The sequence below is a fragment of the Babylonia areolata genome, chromosome 1 (genome assembly GCF_041734735.1).
Source record: "Babylonia areolata isolate BAREFJ2019XMU chromosome 1, ASM4173473v1, whole genome shotgun sequence".
Taxonomy (NCBI): Eukaryota; Metazoa; Mollusca; class Gastropoda; order Neogastropoda; family Buccinidae; genus Babylonia; species Babylonia areolata.
This window is the reverse complement of record NC_134876.1, coordinates 21,619,005-21,641,504: the sequence shown is the minus strand read 5'-3', so window position 1 is coordinate 21,641,504 and position 22,500 is coordinate 21,619,005. Positions and strand designations below refer to the sequence as shown.

General features: G+C 40.2%; 1 protein-coding gene across 1 annotated transcript in view; it reads right to left on the bottom strand.

Moving 5' to 3' along the window:
• Positions 1 to 22,500, bottom strand: part of LOC143286623 (uncharacterized) — a 177,678-nt gene that overhangs the window by 103,623 nt on the left and 51,555 nt on the right. The window contains exons 53-74 of the mRNA XM_076594665.1: positions 21,671 to 21,880; positions 20,702 to 20,845; positions 20,078 to 20,251; positions 19,330 to 19,470; positions 18,714 to 18,902; positions 17,617 to 17,751; positions 16,791 to 16,976; positions 15,328 to 15,447; positions 14,846 to 15,022; positions 13,785 to 13,913; positions 12,430 to 12,612; positions 11,321 to 11,446; positions 10,776 to 10,964; positions 10,249 to 10,374; positions 9,316 to 9,501; positions 8,164 to 8,292; positions 7,203 to 7,394; positions 5,434 to 5,571; positions 4,572 to 4,757; positions 3,640 to 3,807; positions 1,974 to 2,159; positions 878 to 1,018 (exon numbers count right to left, since the gene is read on the bottom strand). Coding sequence (XP_076450780.1) covers positions 878 to 1,018; positions 1,974 to 2,159; positions 3,640 to 3,807; positions 4,572 to 4,757; positions 5,434 to 5,571; positions 7,203 to 7,394; positions 8,164 to 8,292; positions 9,316 to 9,501; positions 10,249 to 10,374; positions 10,776 to 10,964; positions 11,321 to 11,446; positions 12,430 to 12,612; positions 13,785 to 13,913; positions 14,846 to 15,022; positions 15,328 to 15,447; positions 16,791 to 16,976; positions 17,617 to 17,751; positions 18,714 to 18,902; positions 19,330 to 19,470; positions 20,078 to 20,251; positions 20,702 to 20,845; positions 21,671 to 21,880 — 3,555 coding nt within the window. The remainder of the gene's footprint in view (positions 1 to 877; positions 1,019 to 1,973; positions 2,160 to 3,639; positions 3,808 to 4,571; positions 4,758 to 5,433; positions 5,572 to 7,202; positions 7,395 to 8,163; positions 8,293 to 9,315; positions 9,502 to 10,248; positions 10,375 to 10,775; positions 10,965 to 11,320; positions 11,447 to 12,429; positions 12,613 to 13,784; positions 13,914 to 14,845; positions 15,023 to 15,327; positions 15,448 to 16,790; positions 16,977 to 17,616; positions 17,752 to 18,713; positions 18,903 to 19,329; positions 19,471 to 20,077; positions 20,252 to 20,701; positions 20,846 to 21,670; positions 21,881 to 22,500) is intronic.

Below are 22,500 nucleotides of genomic sequence, written 5' to 3'. Positions count from 1 at the left end.
TGTGTGTGTGTGTGTGTGTGTGTGTGTGTGTGTGTGTGTGTGTGTGTGTGTGTGTGTGTGTGTGTGTGTAGACAGAAAGAAGAAAATAATAGATGGATGGCACTGCACAGATCTACTGTAACAAAAAGTAATACAATACAATATAATACAACACAATACAACACAATGGTGTGCTCAAGTAAGTGAAAAGAAAGAGAGATCGAGACTGCACAAATGCAGCTGCCATAAGAGCAGCTGAATCAGCTTTAAGAGTTCCTTAACTCATTCTGTTTTCGCATTCTCAAAATAATTTATGGTTTGACACATTGACTGTCTACCAGTACGTCAGCCTAGTATAACATAATCCAGCCAGCCAGCCATTTGTTAAGATGTATTTGTTGATTAACATGTGTGCAGACATGTCCATGCTTGTGTAATTGCAAATGTCTGTGTGTGTACCCATGCATGCACAAAAGAGTGCTCTGCATGAACATGAGTACATGTTTGCATAATATATACACACACATAATTATGCCTGGATGCTACAGCACTACAGAGTGATCACATATGGCTCCACTTGGTCTGATGTGAAATACAAACAGCATCCAGTCTGATGCACTAACTTTCTAAATCAATACATACTAATAAACACTTTAATTCACACAGCGCCATTTCTTGTGAAACATGCTCAGCTGTGATGTGTGATGTAAAAACGATGCGCAAAACATGCATTGAAACAGTAAAACAAAAATAAACAAGCCTAACCCTGCACAAACATCCAACCAAATATCAATTTACGGTTATATACACACACACACGAAAAAAGAATAATATGCAACACTCATGATACATGTCAAACAACACAGAACCTAAATGATGCATATAGCATATCACATACCACGTACGACGTCGATGTGTCAGTCGAAACAGACTGTCTGACACTAAGGACTCCTGTGTTAGGGTCGATCGAAAACGACTGGCTCTGTGGAGAGTTTCCTTGTAGAATGTCATAGGTCAGGCTGGCTGTGTTGTACTTGGGCTGTTGTGAAACAAAACAAGAAATAACATTGATTCACAATAGTCTGAGTGTTCAAGTGCGAACATGAACAAAGTGATTAAAGTTAAAAAAGGAGAAGATATTCCATATCAGTCTGAGTATTTTTCATGTATGTCTCAAGTGCATTCTCTCATCATATTCTCACTAACTTTTGAACACTTTGCACATTCTGAATCAAACATTTGTCTCTCCTATCCCTGCAGTGCATGAATCCAAAATAAGTAAATGAAATATGAAAACAAATAAATAAATGATATTGATTAGCAGTTTTTCTATGAACTGTTCCACATCAGAGCAGACACTATACATAAATACACAACACTGGTGAACTCATCAACATTTTTGTTATCGTCATTTTGATCAATCAATGGGGAAAATGCATTACCATTATATTTCTGCTCTTATGTGTCAACCAAGGGATTATACAGATTCCAATTTCTCTCAAATTGCTCAAAGTAGACAACACAGATGCAAGTACCACTGAAGTAGAACATGTATACAGCCTCAAGAATAATACTTTCATGACCAATTTTCCCATAATACTGCTGTATAAATCTTTAATAAACTGAGCAATGGAGGAATAATGAACAGAAATTGCCTGGTAAAAACATCCTTATCTCTGTGGCTGATCAGGTTCAGTTTCAGGGAGCGGACACAAAGCATGTGGACTTATCCAAAAACCAACGTCACACCTACTTAAAAATAAATTTTAAACAGACTTTTCTTCTTCATTCATGGGCTGCAACTCCCATGTTCACTCATTTGTGCACGAGTGGGCTTTTACATGTATGACCGTTTTAATCCTGCCATGATGGCTGCCATACTCCGTTTTCGAGGGTGTAAACAAACTAAAAAAAAAAAATATATATATAAAAAGAAATCCTGACTAATCACAAAGTAAAAGCTGAAATCACTTGTGATCTCCCACAAAACTCACATCAGAGTCAGAGTCAGTGGCGGTGATGGTGGCGATGGAAGTTCCCACAGGGTCCAGATAGGACATGGGCAGACTGTAGAAGAGCTGAGCAAACTGGGGGTCGTTCAGGTCACGGATCACGTTGATGGTCACCGGTGTCGAGGTGCTCTGCTGGGGTCTTCCGTTGTCACGGACAGTCAGTGTGAACTGAGGGACAAACACAACACGTGACAAAATGGAATGGAAGAAATGACGGTTTATCATGGGAGTACAGCCCTGTCTGCTTGTCCCTGACCTAAATGGACCAACATGGCAGCATCTTTTTGCCATGCCCCCCACACCACACACCCCCTACATGTTATCATTCATCGTCACTGAAGTATAGAAAACAAAATGTCCCATGTTCTAAATGTCAAGGAAATGACAGTTTTCGGTTTCAGTTTCGAGAAGGTGTCAAAGTGTACAGGCTGACCTGTATATGCCACATAACATCAGCTTCTTTTTTTTCTCTCTCTCTTTTTTTTCTTTAAGGAGCAGATAACTATCTACACATAAACCCAAAATGCTGGCCAGGGACTTGAGAACCTACCAAAGCTATGTATAAAACATTAACCTAGAATGAAATGAGAGAAATAAACAAATTAAGAAGTATATGCACTAAAAATGAAAGTTACACAGAAGGAAAACAAGTGACAATGCACTACAAAGAATATCTCTTTGGCTTGAAGAAACAAGCCATCTCAATGCTCAAAAGTCAGACTTTTTTTTAAGTCCATGAAAGTGGCTTTAGACATTTACACTCAGGTTTCAAGATATTTCTTTTACGTGTGTGCAAACCAATGAAAAGAACAAAGCACAGTGAGAAGAAATCACAAGCCCTGCCCTCAAAGTGTTTTTTACTTTCATCACCGAGCAGCAACCATTCCTCGCTGCACCTGATTTTAAAGCTTTAAATTCATGAATTATAACACACAGACAATATCACTGTCATAAAAACCATAATGATCTTCACACTGATACCTGTCCTTTATCACAGATTCGTCGGGTCGCCTTACTTTGAGAAAATCGACAAAATGCAAGGTGACAATAATTTGAAAGCAAAGCAAAGACCAATGCGTGGCGCTTCACAAGGGGCAGCCTGTGTTGTGAGCACTCTGTGACATAAGGCTGTCTTTTATGACTATGCTCTGTTTCACTCGCTGAAAAGTTTTCACTGTAACTTGTGAAAGTTTAATGACAGCTGCCATACATTCACTTAATTTTTCTTACAGAGATAATAAAGTTTTTCTGAGTCCACATGTGGCAGTGTGCGTAGTGTGTGCCTATACTTTAATGCTAATAACTGCATGTGCCACTGTTGACACTGTGTGTGTGTGTGTGTGTGTGTGTGTGTGTGTGTGTGTGTGTGTGTGTGTGTGTGTGTGTGTGCTGGTGAATGCATGACTAGGAAGGTGCACTGTGTGGAAGGAGAATTGCACGCGCATGATCCACTTGTGATCAGATGTCTTGTAACTGGAGTATTTGGAAACTGATAATGTGAATGCAGTCAGATTGTAAGATGAGATCTGGCCATGCCATGAGGAGGGAGAGAAAGAAGTGAATATGCCTTCCTGCACCTGTTAGTCTGAATGCAAGAGAAGACAGAGAAAGAATGCGAGCAAGGCACAACCAGCACCGCCACACATACCGTGTATGTCATGGTATCCCTGGTGTCCAGGTAGAGAGGCCTCACGAAGGTCAGGGAGGTGGAGTAGGTGCCGGGGGAAAGCTCTGTGCTGTCCTGCAGTCGGAAGTACAGCAGGCCGTCTGCAGGCTGCACTGCTGACAGGCTGAACGACAGCTGGCTCTGCGGTCCCTGCAACAGACATTGCCTTGTAAAAACTCTTAGTACAGACATTGCCATGTCAACACCCCTGAAACAGACATTGCCATGTCAACACCCCTGAAACAGATGCTGCCTGTGTCAACAGCACTGAAACAGACATTGCCCGTGTCAACACCCCTGGAACAGACATTGCCGTGTCACCCCTGGAACAGACATTGCCATGTCAACACCCTGGAACAGACATTGCCTGTGTCAACACCCCTGAAACAGATGCTGCCTGTGTCAACAGCACTGAAACAGATATTGCCCGTGTCAACACCCCTGGAACAGACATTGCCATGTCAACACCCTGGAACAGACATTGCCATGTCAACACCCTGGAACAGACACTGCCTGTGTCAACAGGACTGCCATACATGAAACATACATATCCACTCCAAATAAACGAAATCATGGCTTCACATCTAAAGTTCGGAAAACATTCCTTTAGCTGTGCTGCAAACAGTTGCAGACAAAAGGACATACATGAAACACACACACACATGCATAAGCACACACACACACGCATAAGCATACACACACATGCGTAAGCGCACACGCACGCACACACTGTATTAGATACGAACAAAAAGTCAAGATAAACAAAATGTGCACATTCCAGTTTTGGTTTCAGTTACTGACATTTGGACAAATCCAGGGGGAAAGGAAGACAATGAAAGCTTTCTTCTTAGCACCTACATTATATCTCCTACCCCATTCCTTGAAAACAAACTACAAACCAAAAACCTACAAACCTGAGTATCGCGATCAGTGGCTGTCACTGTGAAGATTGCAGTGTCAACAGCGTCATCCTCATAAACAGTTCTTGTGATGTCTTGCTGATTAAACGATGGTGCGTTGACGTTTCTCAGGATGAGGATGGTGAGCACAAACACTCCGGAACGTGGGCGAGGGCCACTGTCAGACGCCCGGATTCTGGCCTGGAAACCATTCATTGAAATATTCATCAAAGAAACAGGGTTATGTATCTCTCTCTCTCTTTAACTGTGCCTGTGTTAAGAATATTAATTTACATTTTGTTCAAGAAATGTATTTCTACCATCCTGTCACAATCACTGTACAGTCAATAACAGTAAAAACATGAAAGCATCAAAGCAATTCTCTCTCTCTCTCTCTCTCTCTCTCTCTCTCTCTCACAGGATGGGGCCTGAAATTAAGGAATCTTGTAATCTTGTGAATTCTCTCTCTCAAAATTCCTCCCTCTGATGCAAATTTATTCATTCAAATTATATTCTGTGCTCCATGCATAAATTGCATGCTACAATTTTTTTTCATCTCTATTGCATTTTCATATAAATTGTACACAAAACACTGAAATAAAATTTCCTCTTTTACCAACCCATACCCACTTCCACATGCCCACATTCTTTCTTGTCCAATCATTTCCCCACATATGTCCTATCATTTAAAAATAACAAAAAAATAATAATACAGTGATTTTCCATTGCCAGCAACCAAGAAATTTAAAACACATTCACTTTCACATTTGTTCAGAAAATTGAGAGAGCTTTGACAACCCCAAAGACTTTACATAATCATCAAGGTCAGAAATATATGACAACATTCACATCGTTTCAAAAGTTCTCATATGCTTACCAAATATCTGTCCTTTCCAGAGCCGATGAAATTTTGTGGTCTTGTTGTGACGACTCCAGTGTTAGGGTCCACACGGAAGTAGTTTTGGGCATCGTCATCTCCAATCAAGTCGTATACAACGTCACCAAACTCTGCCTCCTGGAAACACACGTCATGGAACATGATAAGGAAACAAAATCATGAGAAATTAATTACTGCAATAATGGGCATTTATATAGCGTTTACCCTGTGGATCCATATGTTTTTTGACAATACATGAGGCATGAATAAGGTATGGTGTCAAGCGAAAAATCAAAGAAACTCTTTCGGAATAATATTTTGAAACAGTGGAGCAATGTTCAAAATACACTCATGTACACACATTTCCCCCTCCACAATCCATGCGTGCGCATGCAGGCATGCACTCACACCTCCAAAACGACATTAAATGCATTGCTCTTTCTCTGTTGCAACTCTACACTTTGTTCACACAAGTGACCAAAAAAAACAAAACAAACATAACCTGTGAGAAATGGTCTGGATTCAGATTCAGCCCCAGAAATGGAAAGCTAAAGCAGCAGCTTAAGTAACGGGACCTACAGCTCCACAGTCTTCAGTGCATTCTGAGCCTCTTCCACACTGCCATCTTTCCTTCCTCTTCCACACTGCCATCTTTCCTTTCTCTCCCACCCCCCTGTCATCTTTCCTTCCTCTCCCTCCACCCTGCCATCTTTCCTTCCTCTGCCACCACCCTGCCATCTTTCCTTCCTCTCCCTCCACCCTGCCATCTTTCCTTCCTCTTCTTTCCTCCACCCTGCCATCTTTCCTTCCTCTCCTTTCCTCCACCCTGCCATCTTTCCTCCACCCTGCCATCTTTCCTTCCTCTCCTTTCCTCCACCCTGCCATCTTTCCTTCCTCTCCTTTCCTCCACCCTGCCATCTTTCCACCACCCTGCCATCTTTCCTTCCTCTCCTTTCCTCCACCCTGCCATCTTTCCTTCCTCTTCTTTCTCCCACTCTGCCATCTTTCCTTCCTCTTCTTTCCTCCACCCTGCCATCTTTCCTTCCTCTTCTTTCCTCCATCCTGCCATCTTTCCTTCCTCTTCTTTCCTCCATCCTGCCATCTTTCCTTCCTCTTCTTTCTCCCACTCTGCCATCTTTCCTTCCTCTTCTTTCCTCCATCCTGCCATCCTTCCTTCCTCTTCTTTCTCCCACTCTGCCATCTTTCCTTCCTCTTCTTTCTTCCACCCTGCCATCTTTCCATCCTCTTCTTTCCTCCACCCTGCCATCTTTCCATCCTCTTCCACCACCCTGCCATCTTTCCATTCTCTTCTTTCCTCCACCCTGCCATCTTTCCATCCTCTTCTTTCCTCCACCCTGCCATCTTTCCTTCCTCTTCTTTCCTCCACCCTGCCATCTTTCCATCCTCTTCTTTCCTCCACCCTGCCATCTTTCCTTCTTTCCTCCACCCTGCCATCTTTCCATCCTCTTCTTTCTTCCACCATGCCATCTTTCCATCCTCTTTCTCCACACCATGACCATATGCATCAATCACACACTCTATTGCACAAAGCTGCCAGAAAACCACAGCGAGATGGTACCATTCTAACACACTTTTCATAACAAGAAATACTTTTCCTGCAGGATTACAGTGCACTTCAGTAACATCTTACACATTTCATTTATAACTTTCCCCTTTTTTTCTTTTTTTTTGTCCACCCACAGTAGTGTAACACATACATTTTTTCGTCAATGCTTCATATCTGCAATTGTTTTCAAAACAAAGCTTACCGGGCTGTCTCTATCTGTGGCAGAGACATTGTAGATCAATGAACCTTGTGTTGTCGATTCTGGAATGCTGATGATATCGCTTTCTACCTGGAATGCTGGGTCATAGTCATTGCGATAGATTTCAATGATGCCTTGAATCGTGCTGGCAGCTGATTTGACTGGAGTGCCATCGTCTTGGGCATTGAAAGTGATCTGAAACCATGCCAAGAATAGTCCACCTTCATTTCTCCAGCAAAGCTGATTTTCAGGGGTTTTTTCTAATGACACAAACATTTTATTCAAGATTTGTTTTACAGCACATATAGGTGAATAAATACAAGCAAGCACACCCTTAGATGATCAGTTTTTTGAGTGCTGTTCATTTTCTCAAAGTTCATTGTTCCACAGATCCGAATAACTGATGCAAAATTCATAAACTTCATTTTGTCTTGTTTGGGATCTAAATGTGCTTATTGCCTACTGTTTTACTGATCCAAAGTAGGTCAGTGTGCACGCGTGTGTGCATGTGTGTGTGTGTGCATGTGTGCATGTGCGTGTGCGTGTCTGTCTGTCTGTCTGTCCATGTGTGTCTGTCTGTCCATGTGTGTGTGTGTGTGTGTGTGTGTGTGTGTGTGTGTGTCCATGTGTGTCTGTGTGCATATGTGTGCATGCATGTATGTATACACACTGTGTATATGACAGTAAATGAAAGAGTGGACAGAGAATCAAACACAGCATTTTGTTTTTACTTTCTGCAAACACACGCACGCACACACACACACACACACACACTCAAAATATGTAAGAGGACAGTCAAATCTCTATCCAAATGCCATTCTAACATTTTCCAGCCACCTTCAAATTATATCAACATCATGATACATGCAAATCGAAATTACCGAAAGAAAAAAAGGATATTGGTCACTTCAAATCACACAAACTATGCACGTATGTATGTCAGGTAAGTGACACAAATACTTACCGAACAGGTGGAAAATGTAGATGCGTATAGGGGTCTGGCAGGTGAAACATGACCGGTCAAGGTATTCAGGTAAAAGAAGCTGTCGCAGCCTGTGGGATTGGCACTCACAACCCTGTACGTCACCGTTTGCTGTGAACACAATACAGTAACCCATAAAAGACGGCCATGAAAGCATATTTTCTTTCATCTGAAATTCTGTCACTCTCTCTCACTCACTCAATCTTTTCCTGATACAATGTATGAAGGTGCTAGACATGACTCATCACAAGCCACCACATGGCAAAGACTGAACTGGGAGAAAAACTGTTTTTGACCAATGTCATAAAAGAAATGATTCCATTTGCGTTTTTCCTTTTATTACAGAAATCAAATTATTCACAGTGGAGAGTTTTGAGACATTCTTGTAGGGTTTCTGAAGTAGGAAAGGCTGAATCCATCAAGAACATGGAATAAGGTGCCAATATCAATATTCTGTTCAATGTCAGCCAAGACTCAACTGATAAAAAAATAAAATTTTAAAAAAATGTGCAGATATGCCATTCAGAGTCTGACTGTGATACGGGCATTGATACTATTACTACAGCATTTTTTGGTGTAACTCAGATCTCAGAAGTCTGAACATTTACAGTGCTGAGTAATTCAAGCAATACTTCCCCAGACTCAACCAGCACACTGCTGATTAAGTGATTTGGGCTTTACACTTTCTCAAAATTGTGAAATGAATAATCCTCCATTGATGCATCTCTGTCTTCCTAATGGAGCTAATCAGGGTGAAAGAAAAAAGGTTGGTTCTTCTGCCTATTGGAATATGTTGAAAGCCTTTGTGTGTGAACACACAAAAAACCTATTCATGCATAAAACACACACACACACACACACACACACACAAAAACACGGTCATTAACGCAAAAATCTGCATTGTCATCTCATTTAATACTGTCATTATCAAACTAAACTGTCATCGCATTAATACTGTAAATTTGTTGTTTCTGGAAAATTAAGATCTCCTCCAAAAACAAAAACAAAAACACTTCAGTCAACCACAGTAGTTAAAAAATGAAAAAATAGAAATAAAAAGATTAATAATAAGATTTCTGATACTGACCAAAAAAAAAAAAAAAAAACAACAAAAAAACAGGACTGAATTCTTACCCCAGCGTCACTGTCTGTGGCACTGATGGTGAAAATCTCAGAGCCGGGAAACAATGTTTCTGGAATGGATTCTCTGTAGGTTGACTGGACAAACTGTGGATTGCTGGGGTTGCGGTTGATGTTGATAGTGATGTTGGTAACGTCCGTCTTGTCTGGTCGGGCAGAGTCGTACACCACCAGCTTCAGCTGTCAACATAATCATCATGATCTCCGTTAGATAATCAGTTTTCAGTTTCAGTTTCAAGGTGGTGTCAAAGCATGCCGACTGATCATAATAATAATGGATACTTATATAGCACACTATCCAGGAATCTGCTCTAGGTGTTTTACAAAAACGCTTTTGTTAACATAAAACATTATATCAATGTTACATACACACACCGAAATGTGACTACACACACATACACACACACAATGCATACATACATTTTAACATACATGTGTATCTAACAGCTACCCTAACACATACGCTCACATAGGCAGGCACAAACTTACATAAACACCCCGATCCATGCATGCTAACCATATCTATGTAAAAAAAAAAAAATTTGAATAAAAAAAAAAAGAAAGGAGCACATGCCTGCCTTGCACATTAACCCAACATGCTGGTCATAGGCACTGAGAGTCTACCCTAGGTTTCTGTAAAACATCAAACAGAAATTAAATCTAATTTCAGTTTCATTTTTCAAAGTCAAAATTTATTTCATTCAAACAAAGTCATGTGTTTTATGAACACCGGCTTTCAGTTTTCAATTATCTGTACTAAACACTTCATTTGTTTAACTTAAGCCATGCTAAATGCCATTCACACATACACACACGCACACACACACACACACACACACACACAATCACACATACACACACCCCAACACCAACAACACAAACACCAACAATAAATGTGAACCAACGCCAAAAACAAAAACAGTTTACCTTATAACTGGTTTCAGAATCTGTTGTCAAGGGATTCTTCACAAAAATGCGGGCAGAGTCTGCCTGAATGCCGAAATAAGCCGGAGCAGCCAGGTAATCTGATCCAGTCTCATAGACCAAGGTCCCCTGCACACACACACACACAATTCATTAGTCTACCCAGGGGCATGAACAATTTTGCTAGTATTTTTAGTCTGAAGAATTTTGGCAATTTAATTTCACCTTAGAAACTGTTTCTAGATTTTTTAACATAGTTATGAAATATAACGTATAAAAACAAAGACTTGTATAAAGTTCTTTTCCAGCACAAGCCCTGAATGCTAATATTTGCATCATTATAAACAACAAAATGCTCATGCACATACACATGCAAGCATGTGTATGCACACACATGCATGCATGCACACACACACACACACACACACACACTAAAAAATCAAACACGCATTTACTAAAAAAAAAAACCAACCACCTCATATGGGTGTGCATTTGTGTCTACCAATGTTTCAGCTGACAACACAACTTACACTGATATCAGGATCAACTGCACTGGCAGTGTAGATGACATCTCCAACTTGAGTGTTGAAGGGGATTGTGACAGTGTATGGATCGTTGACAAAGTTTGGAGGGCTGGCGTCCCGAACAATGGACACAGTAACGGAGCCTGTTGCTGATTTGGGATCCACAACTGCGTTGTCATCCACAATCACGCCAAACTGAAACATCAATGGCAAAATTATGCAAATCTCTTCACTGTTTGATAAATGCTAATATTTTGAAATTTTTTTAACTGATTAGAGAAAATGAAAGAAAAAAAAAACAATAAGGATTTGTCCAAAATAACTAATAAGTTTTAATCTCATCAGACAATCTCTCAATCAATCACAGATATTTCTACTTTTTCAATATTTACCAACTCGATTTATCAGGTTTCACAAAACCAAAAAAAAAAATCAAAATGCCAATATGCAAAAAAAAAAAAAAAAAAAAACACACGAAAGGAGCAAATCTTGTAGAAAGCAAATGACAGGTGTTGCTGAAAATGTTCCATCTCTTTGGACAAGACACCCACCTGCAGGCGATCTCTCCCAAGGTTCAGCACACTGGTCTTCAGTGAGATGAGACCGCTGTAGGGGGCCAGGTAAAACAGGCTGGCATCAGCACTGGTTGGGTCTTGGAAGCGGAAGGTCAGACGATCCTGCACAAAACAAGTGTTCATGGCAACGTGTTGAACTGAACAGTTGTTCCTTCCCCCCCCCCCCCACCCCCCACACCCCCAAATCCAATTTATCATTCCTTTTGCTGTCATCAATGCACTGTTAAGGGAGGGAGGGGTGGAGGGGGAGAGAGGGTGAGTGGTGGGGGTTGGGGGGGGGGCGAGAAACAGAGTGCACAAATATAAACTGCTTTTAATTAGAGATTGCATTAATTGTAAACCTTACTCCATGGACAAATACTTTGTACAATTACTTTGCATAATATATATCATGTGTGTGTGTGTGTGTGTGTGTGTGTGTGTGTGTGTGTGTGTGTGTGTGTGTGTGTTGTGCATGCATGCATGTGCATGGTGTGGGCATGCATGTTTGTGCATGTATGTGTGTGTGTGCATGTGCTTGTTTGTGCATCCATGTGTGCGCACATTTGTGTGTGTGTGTGTGTGTGTGTGTGTGTGTGTGTGTGTGCGCGCACGCGTATGCATGCACATGTACAAGTATGTGTATATATATATTGTGTGTGTGTGTGTGAGTGTAAGCACATGCACATAAATTTGTCTGTATATAACCGAGAGCACATGTGGTTTTCTGCAAAGATGCCAAAGACTTTGTACCATCACAAAATTTCACCATGGCTATCTTTAAAATGAACTAATTAAAATGAAGCAATCATTCAAATGAGCCAATCAAAGGAAACATTCACAGGAACCAATCTGAATGAACCATTCAAATGAACCAGTCAGTCAGATGAATCATTCAAATGAACCAATCATTCAGATGAACCAGTCACATGAACCAATCATTCAAATATACCAAACAATGAAACAGTCATATTCAAATGAACCGATCATTCAAATGAACCAGTCACATGAACCAATCACTTAAATGAAACAACCAATCAAATGAACCAATCATATGAACCAATCATTCACATGAACCAGTCATCTCAAAAGCAGAGTCAGCTTACATTGTCGGCATCAGAGGCAGACAGTTGGACGACACTGATCCCCACCGAACTCCGCTCTTCCAGTTGTTTGAAATAGTTGCCAATGAACAGGGGAGCGTTGACGTTTCGCTGCACGGTGACAGTGACCAGGGCTGTGGCAGTCTGCCTGGTGACTTGGAACTGCCGGGTGGCTTGGACCAGCAGCTGCAAACGACAACATTACCTGGACTACTGGCCTCATGGTAACGCATCTGCCCAGCAAGCAAGAGAATCTGAGAGTACGGGATCGAACCCCATACTCACTACAATTTTCTCCCCCCTCCACTAGACCTTAAGTGATGGTCTGGAAGCTAGTGATTTGGATGAGATGATAAACCGATGTCACGTGTCCAGCATGCACGTAGCACATGTAAAAGAACTGACAGCAAAAAATGGGTCGTCCCTGGCAAAATTCAGAAGAAAAATCCACTCAAATATCAAGTGTGTAGATGTGTTTAACTGAAGACTGACTAAATGACATGGGAAACAAATCATCTTTAAGGCAACTGTCAGCTGGCTCTACCACAATGTAGGTAGCCTATTGTGCAAATGATTCTGTAAACTGCTTAGAGTGTGGTCTCTGACTGAACATAGCACTATATAAGTATCAATGATTAGATTATCGAGGCAAGATTTGTTTTTCATTGAAACCTAAATAGTCAATGCCCAAGCACAACCGCATTTTGCATTAGACTAGGAGTCAGATCACTGACGAAGTCAGCACCAGTGGGTCATGGTATAGTATGTGTAATTCAATGTTCATTTCTAATCTTTCTTTCTTTCTTTTTTTGTTAATTTATTTACACTTCTTTTTTCTTTCCTCCTTTTTATGCTATCAGAAAACTGACAAACACATCAATCATTCAGTCAAAGTGACCTCTGTGAAGAGACAGGAGGAACATGTAGTCAACGACAACACACACACACTGCACTAGCAAGCTCAAGTGTCACCAGATTTCGTGGTACAAGACAAAATTGTTTTTGAGAGTAACAGTCAAGCACTATCATGTTTTTTTCATCCAGTCCCACCCATTTTGGGGTCTACACTGCACAAATACAACAGGGTAAAAAAGATAAGCATGGTTGTTTTCTTTTTTAAAGAAACAAAAACACACATCTGAATATAAGGATAGTGGTGTTTGAGAAACAGTGTCCACAACAACCAGTCAGGGGGAGACAGCCAGACAGACAGGCTTGGAGGACAGACAAAACAACAACAGAAGGTGGGAAGGCACAGAGCAAAGGTATGAAAATGGGAGAAAAAAAAACGAGGCTGTCAAAAGTTAGCCATCAAAGTGTTGAGAGCAGAAGTGAGCCCCCACATGAAGAATGTTTACCTGGTATGTTTGCCTTCGGAAGGGATCCGTGCGCAGGTCTTTTGCCACAGTGATCTGGCCGCCAGAGGGGTTTATGTTGAACCACTCTATGTCGTTGTTGATGCCAATGATCTCGTAGGTCACTGAATCCTGTACACACATTCCACAGAACAGTGTGCATGAAAAACCAGTGCTCAAACAATACTGTACATGAAAAGCCAGAGCTCAAACAAATTCTGCATGGAAAATCAGTGCTCTGCATGGAAAATCAGTGCTCAAACAAATTCTGCATTGAAAATCAGTGCTCAAACAATACTTTGTGACAAACCAGAGCTCAAAATGGCAAAACAAATTCTTCTAAGGAAAACATAATCAACATCCATATCTTGTAAAAAAATTCCTTAAATCGGAAACTTATAAGTAGTATATTGTGACACAGTATTCATGTAAATGTAAAACTAACTATATATGCATGCATGTATGCACACACATCCAATAACAAAAACATTAAAACTCAGATCAAATCAAACTGAATTATGATGCTTAGAGCCTCACTGACCACTAAGGCCAATTAAAACTCAGACAGAAAGAAAAAAAATAGATATAGATAATAAATGGCAAAGGTTGTTTGCTACAGTCTCAATTTTCACTTGTCTAATTCTTCATTTTCTTCTTGGTAGTACATCCTGTGTGACAATGACATCTATGCACTTATTTTTGTTTGGTGTTGACACCCAAATGGCTATGGAGTTCCAGTTTGAATCTGCATGGGGGTCTGTAGTGAGGGAAGGGTAACTGTCCAGGATTTTGGGGCATTGCTACTGCTGTCTTCCTCCTCTTGTAGGCCTCAGTAATGCTATGTGGCAGTTCTCAATGCTGTCGTGTGCTTGCTTTGTCGTAGCAGGCCAGCTGGTCCTACCGTCCTGTTTGCTTTGCAGATCCTGGCGTCAATCTCCTTGTCAAAGGAACTGACACTGGAGATGATATTGCTGAAGTATTTCAACTCCGCTACATTCTTCAGTTCTGTTCCTTCAATATAACTAGTCATTAGTACTGTGAGGCAAAGCATTCAAAGCACTTACACTTGGGAGAGCTGTCACAGTCTCAACCAGGAAAGATGGAAGGTCAGTTTCCTTGATGGTTTTGGAATAGCTGGGAACCTGGAACGCCAAGGTGCCAGCATCAACACTGACCACCACTGTTCTGCTGCACACGCTTGTTCTGGCGGGGAACCCGTTGTCCACGGCATTCACGGTGAGCTGCACAAATCAAAAGTGAAGCCTGTGAGAACAGTGTGACTTTGCATCTCAGTGAAAAATACATGCGTGCACAAATACTCGTGTTACAGATTAACATTTTCACTCACATACACATGTGCTGAAATAACAAGATAAATATTCTTGCACACATACATAGGTTAAAAAGATCAATATTTCTGCACAGATATACATGGAATGAAGCTTAACAGATCAAAAGACACACACACACACACACACACACACACACACACACACACACACACACACACACACAGAGGAATATCCCTCTTTCTTCTTCAACTGACCACATAGTTTGGAGAGCCAGTGGTTGGCAGCTGACGAGTCAGCATGATGTCTCCACTGTCGTAGTCCACTGAGAAGTACCGTTTAGAGTCCACACTCCCAGTCAGCACATACTTCACCACCTGAAAATATAACAAAATAGAGTGCAATACAATACAATACAATTCAGTTCAGTTACTGCATTCCAACAAATCCATATATGCTACACAATATCTGCTAAACGAACACACTTAGGCCTTGAGGGAAAATAAGAAAATAAATAAAATAAGAATACAACATAAGATAAAATAGTAAATAAATAGGTAAGTAATTGATAGATTGATGAAATAGTTATAAAAAAAAAGAATAAATAAAAGTGTTATAAATGAATAAATATAAATATAACAAAATAAATATAATAAATAAAAATCAATCAATCAATAATAAAATGAAATGAAACAGAATATACAATACCATTAAAAAAAAAAATTAATTCAATGACATCTTTCATGACTTAATCTGGTGGTGCAATAGTGCATTAAGTCTTCACTAAATCTGGTGGTACAATAGTGCATTAAATCTTCACTAAATCTGGTGGTACAATAGTGCATTAAATCTTGACTCAATCCAGTGGTACAACAGTGGAATAAATCTGTTGGCATGACACAGCAATAATTCTGTTGTTACAATAGTGCATTCAATGAAAACATGGATCTGATGGTAGCCTTTTTAACCCTTTCAAGGCCATCTGTTCCAGAACACAGCAGTTCACACCTCTAGCTGATTTTACTGAAGTCACTCTGTTCAAAATTTTTCATTTCTAAAACTATTCACAAACAAAATCTTGTAAAATAGGACAATGATTGTAGTGTTTTTCATGCCCATAACCAGAGCTAAGTGTGCTACAGGCTCAAATGGGAAGACTGGGAATACAGTCTAGTGTCATTCACTTTATGGATATGTCTTTGGGAGTGTTGCTCAAATTTCCTGACCAACAGTGCAGGTGTCTATCTCTCAGCCTGGTTGATGCCGGGATACATTATGAGAGTACAGCCATATCAAGCAGTCCCAAAATTAAATGGACCCCAACAACCAACAACATTATCACTCATCCTCATTCCATCATCAAAACATAGATAAAAACAATGCCCCAAATTCCTCATTCCATCATCAAAATATAGAAAAAACAATGTCCCAAATTCCTCATTCCATCATCATCAAAATATAGAAAAAAACAATGTCCCAAATTCCTCATTCCATCATCATCAAAATATAGAAAAAAACAATGTCTCAATTTCCTCACTCCATCATCATCAAAATATAGAAAAAAAACAAAACAATGTCCCAAATTCCTCATTCTGTCATCAAAATATAGAAAAAAATATTGTCCCAAATTCCTCATTCCATCATCAAAATATAGAGAAAAAAAACAAAACAAAAATGTCCCAAATTCAGGGGCACCAAAACCTAAACAAAAAAACTCCACCTGGTTAGGATCTGCATCCATGGCCTGGAAACGTCCAACGATGGAGCCAGGGTTGGTTGTGTAGTTGAGGGGGATGTTGGAGGTGCTGGTGCACACAGGAGAGTTCAGGTTCCGCTGCACGGTGATGGTCACCACTGTTGTAGAGCTCATGGCTGAGCGTCCACCGTCACGCACTTGGAGCACCAACTGTAGAAACATGTGTCGTAATAAAGCTGTTATTTGGTGCAGTCATTTCAATATATATCAACAATATGTCCAGAGCTCTGTCAGACTAAGTTCATCATGGTCATGATGTACCATTACCCTTACTTTACACACACTGCACACAACCCCACCCCACACAAGAGCATAAAATAACTTTACCACATTCTCATTTGAACTAGCAATCTCTATAGCAAAAAGATGCACTTACTCATAATGCATACAATTTGAACGATATGGAATCTGAAGGCAATCACAAGAGCAATACAAATCAATAAAACTGACAGAGAACCCAAAGCAACCTCTGGCAAGATTCTGTATAAGTCAAGTCAAGAAAACTACTCAAATAGGTACACAAATATGTATAGCATACACTAGTGCATTGGGTTAAGCTGCTGGTCAGGCATAAGTCTAGCAGTTTCAGTTTCAGTAGCTCAAGGAGGCATCACTGCGTTCGGACAAATCCATATACGCTACACCACCTCTGCCAAGCAGATGCCTGACCAGCAGCGTAACCCAACGCGCTTAGTCAGGCCTTGAGTGTATATGGATTTGTCTGAACGCAGTGACGCCTCCCTGAGAAACAAACTAATACTAACAATAAAAACTACAACATGGAACTGACCGTGTAGCGAGTGCGAGTGTCTGCAGCCAGGTCAGCAGGTTTGTCCAGCAAGATGGACTGGGCATTGGTGTCCAGTCTGAAGAAGCCATTGTCATCTCGGCCGATGACCGACTCAGTCAGCACATTAAACGGAGCCTGCACAAGGAAACACATGCATAAAGCAACACCATTCAGTGATGAGAGGGAAGAAAGGCCGATGTCAACACACGATACAGCATCTACTATGGGAATTATGGAATAAATAACATACAGAAGTGATTACAGTATTTCGGATGAACAACTTTCATGGCTTTAAACATTAGTTTGCTCTGTTCGTGGATTATCAGCTACAGTTTTGTATTCTGCTTTAAACATTTTTGGTATTGAGGATAACCTGTTAAGTGTCAGACATGATATCTGTGAATCAGACATGAAAAAATGTGCTCAGATTATCATCATCAATTTTGGTGATGGGAGCTGACTACATACATGTGATCACCATCAAACATCATCATTCTTTCAATGGTAATAAATTCAACAGGGACACCATGTCTGTTTACTTTAGGTCATCTGTGAAAAATACAAAATAGTAATGGTAATTATCATCTTCATTATCATAAAATGAACCATGCTATTTCTAAAGACAGGATAACTCCATACACACCACACAGAATTGATGTTGCATTTTTGGTTACAACAGTACTTTAGTACAAAAAGTGTGCCGAATGCAGCTGTCAGCCCATGTAACCCAGAGCAACAATAAAAGTGTCACTGTGTAAACGGTAAATGCTATTACTCACTATGATACTCTGCTTATGCACCGGACAAATTATGATAAAAAAAAGAAATAGCATCCCTCCACTTTATCAAACACACACACACACACACACACACACACACACACACACACACAGAGAAAAAGAAAGTTTGCTGGCACCACACCGTGACAACATGCTAATTTCTTCCCCAGCACACAAAGCAACACACAACAAAAATACAGTCATCTCCATTCTGTTATCTGTTGTTGTGTTTCCTTTGTTTTGTTTTGTTCTTTTCAATGAAAATACAACCATTTCCATTCTCTTGATTTTTTTTTTTTTTTTTCTACTATTGCTCACAACTTGATCGTCATCCTTCACGCCATAGGTGACAACAGTGGATCCCTGGGTGGCATCTCTGTTAATGGTGGCCGAATAGGTAGGCTGGAGAAATTCTGGGGGAGTGTTCCTCACGACTGTCACTGTCACTGTGCCCGTGTTGGTGGAAATACGTCCAGGAGGGTTGCTCTCGGTGGCAATGACACGACACTGAAACACACATTGTATGCAATGATTATTCCACTGACCCAGGATACAAAAATCAGAACACGTGTTCCATCAATTTTAATTATTGTTGCTTATGTATATTCACTGTTCAAGCAGCATTCATATATCTTTAAAACAAATATCTGGTTCAGCCAGACCATGTTAAATGTAACTGTCACAACGCACACTAGTTATATACCAGACTCAATCCTAAACACACATTCTTTTATTTAAAAAACATACAAATGCACAAAATGAATGTTTGTATCTTTACACACAAAGTCACACACACACACACAAGTACATACACACACACACACACACACACACACAAAAAAAAAAAACTCACATTCACACACTCTCTCCCTCCCTCTTTCACACACACACACACACACACAAATGAAAACAAACAAAAAAAACTAAGGCTCACAGTGTAGAATGTGCGCCGCTGTGTGTCGGCAACCAGATCACTCTTGACATAGATGCCTCCAGTTCGGAAGATACCAAAATAGCTGTTGCACACCTGGTCGTTGCTGTTGGTGTTCACCAAGGAGAAGAACAGGTCTTGGGCCTAGAACGACACACACACAACAAGTCACCTCCTGTTTTCTCTCTCTCAGTCATACCACTGGGAAGTTAATGGGCTAGCCTGGAGTTTTGACACCACATCTCTTCTGCCATGTTTTCACTGTCAACAGAAATTCCAAAATCCACACACAGTAGAACACACACACACACACACACACACACACACACACACACACACACACTGTTTCTCTCTCTCTCTCTCTTTGATTGATGTGTTTTGATGTTACATGCTTAAATGATTAATACATGATTTATAAGTACTTTGTTTTCTGTGTACTGTTCAAACCTTAGAGATGAACGACTGAAAAGAAGGCACAGTACCCCCCTGTCACATGGACTTTTCAAGCTAATGACAGAAAGTGCCAAAGTGCTGCTTATCTCTTATTAGTATATTCTGCTTGAAATCTGTTTTTCCTTTCAGTTCCATTTTATCTGCTTTGCACCTTTTTTGTTCTGATTTGTACCCACTGTGTCACTAGAGTTGCACAGCTAATGACATTTAACATCCCAGTGTTCAGTGTTCTCTCTCTCTCTCGTTGTTACTCAAGTTCACCAATGCTGTGTTTTCTCCATGATCCCAGATGACTTACACCGCTGGCGCTGATAGTGTTGAAGATTCTGCCAAGTTCCTGAATCTCCAGAATGGTTGAAGTGCCGTTGATGACCACCACCTGGGGAGGGTTGGGGTCCCGGTTCACAGTGAACACACACGTCTTCACATCACTGCGAGGGAACACAGCGCCATCTTCAGCCAGAATACGAATCTGCAACATCCAGGGCAGAATTAGCAATGCAAAAATGAACAAAAAGGAAGATATAAACATTTTAGATTTATAGCCACAGATTTTTTTTTAAGCTTACACGTCAGTATCTGAATAGCAGGTAACCAAATTCATATGCAGCCTGCTTAGAAATTATTATTTGCTCAGTGGCAAATAACTCAAGTGTTTCATTGCCAAACTCCATGAAAAAAGTCCTTTTTACCTATCATTTTTTGAATACCTGCATTTGCAAAAATAAACTACTCAACATTATATGTTCATAAATGAATTACGTATAAAAAAACAACAACAACATATTATTCTCGATACGTTTTTCTTTTTTTTGTAATCATCTTGACAGAATGCAGTTATGTCAGTAAAATGGCACAAACAATAGGGCAGATAAAAAATATGCAAATCAGTTACAGTAACAGTAACAGTTGTGATTCCTACCCTGTAGGTCGTGGCAGTATCAGAGGAGAGCGGCTTGCTGGCTGATGTATAAATACTTCCTGAAGACTGATCGATGTAGAAGAAATCCTGATCCCCGTCATCACCAATCAAGCGGTATTTCACGCTCAGGGTACCGAAATTGGTCTGAAAATACACATTACAGGAACATAAGACACAAAATAATGCTCCTTACAACAATCTTGTGCTTAGTCGTTACTACAGAAATTTATTCCATGAATTTTTTTTCTTTAATTCAAGGCAGTTGCTTGCAACAACAGAAAATAAAAACAAAGAAAGGTGATCACAAACTAAAAAATCCAGGACATCTTTCCAGACAATAGCCAGTGGTGATTATACATCTGACAGGTCTGTTAATTCAAAAAATAAAAGTAAAGAATAAAAACACTCAACAGCAGATACTGACCATCCACATTTAAGCATAATCTCCTACCTCCTATACACATTGTTAAGTCCAGTGTGATGATCATGAACACCTAAGTATGAGCTGCCCACACATTTAAACAGCATTGGAAGACCAACTCACCCCCCTTCAATCTGCCTTTGCCTCTCCTTTAAGAGAAATCAAATATTTTGTTCATTCAACCTGTTGACCATTTGCATTTCCCCAATGAAAAAAAAATCCAACCCAATTCCACATCCCAAAATGAGTTATAGGAGCAATGCTAATTCTGATCTATGGAAACATGGTGACAAAAAAACAAAACAAAAAGAATAAAACTCACAGATTGTGATGTCATCATACCTGTGTATCTTTCCTATAAAGTTAAATGTTAAAATAGAAAAAACAACAAACAACAGTTTATGCAGAAAATAAAGACAATACACACACTCCAAAAAGAATAAAACTCTATATTCCTTGGAAGTTAAATGTTCAACTGGACAAAAAAAAACAGTTATGAAGAAAATAAAGACACACATGTACACACACACACAAAGAATGCAACTCACAGATACAGTCGATCCAGGCAGAAGATCAGCGTCCTGATCAGTGGCGGTGACTGTGGTCACAATGGTGTTGGCCCCTGCGTTGGCTGGCACTGCAGAGTTACAGCCAGCAGAGCTGAACACCGGGTCAAAGCTGTTGCGGATGACGGTGACCGTGACAGTTGCTGTGTTGCTGCTCTGTAAGCCTCCGCCATCCACAGCTGTCACTGTGAACTGCACAACAGACAACTTCAGGTTTCAACTAAAATTCTGATAGTTAAAATGCTTTCGGGCTAAAAGGTCATTCCTTCGACAATCATGGTTCTATCTTGTTTTGACTTGTGAATGCTCGTTTTCAGTGTATGTCATTACTGACTGGTTGGTTGATTGGGTGGTTGTTTGGGTGCATGACCAGGTGTGTGGCTGATTGTTGGCTGGTTTATTGGTTGGTGGGGTTCTTCACAGAATCATCACTGCTTTGTTTCGCTTTGTTTCAATCTTTCATAACCACACTTTAGCTAGTTACCACCCTCAGTTACTTTGTGCTAGCGTGCTGAAAAAGTTTCAGTGCATCCAGCTCCTACAAGAACAGTAATAGGAAAAGACTAAAATCACAACACAGTTCATACAGCGGACAGCTACAGCTTTAAACAAGTATGGAGACAGAATTGACAACCCCCTTTAATTTAGAACTGAACTTCAAAAACACTTCAGCATTAAGGTAAAATGATACCGGAACAGGACTTTCCAAAGTACTTTAGAATCAAGGTGAAGTAATAAAGCTTACAGTAAAAGTACTGTCAGCCCGGGTTTTGTTTAGAACAAAACATCAGAAACATTTCTGAAACAAAGTA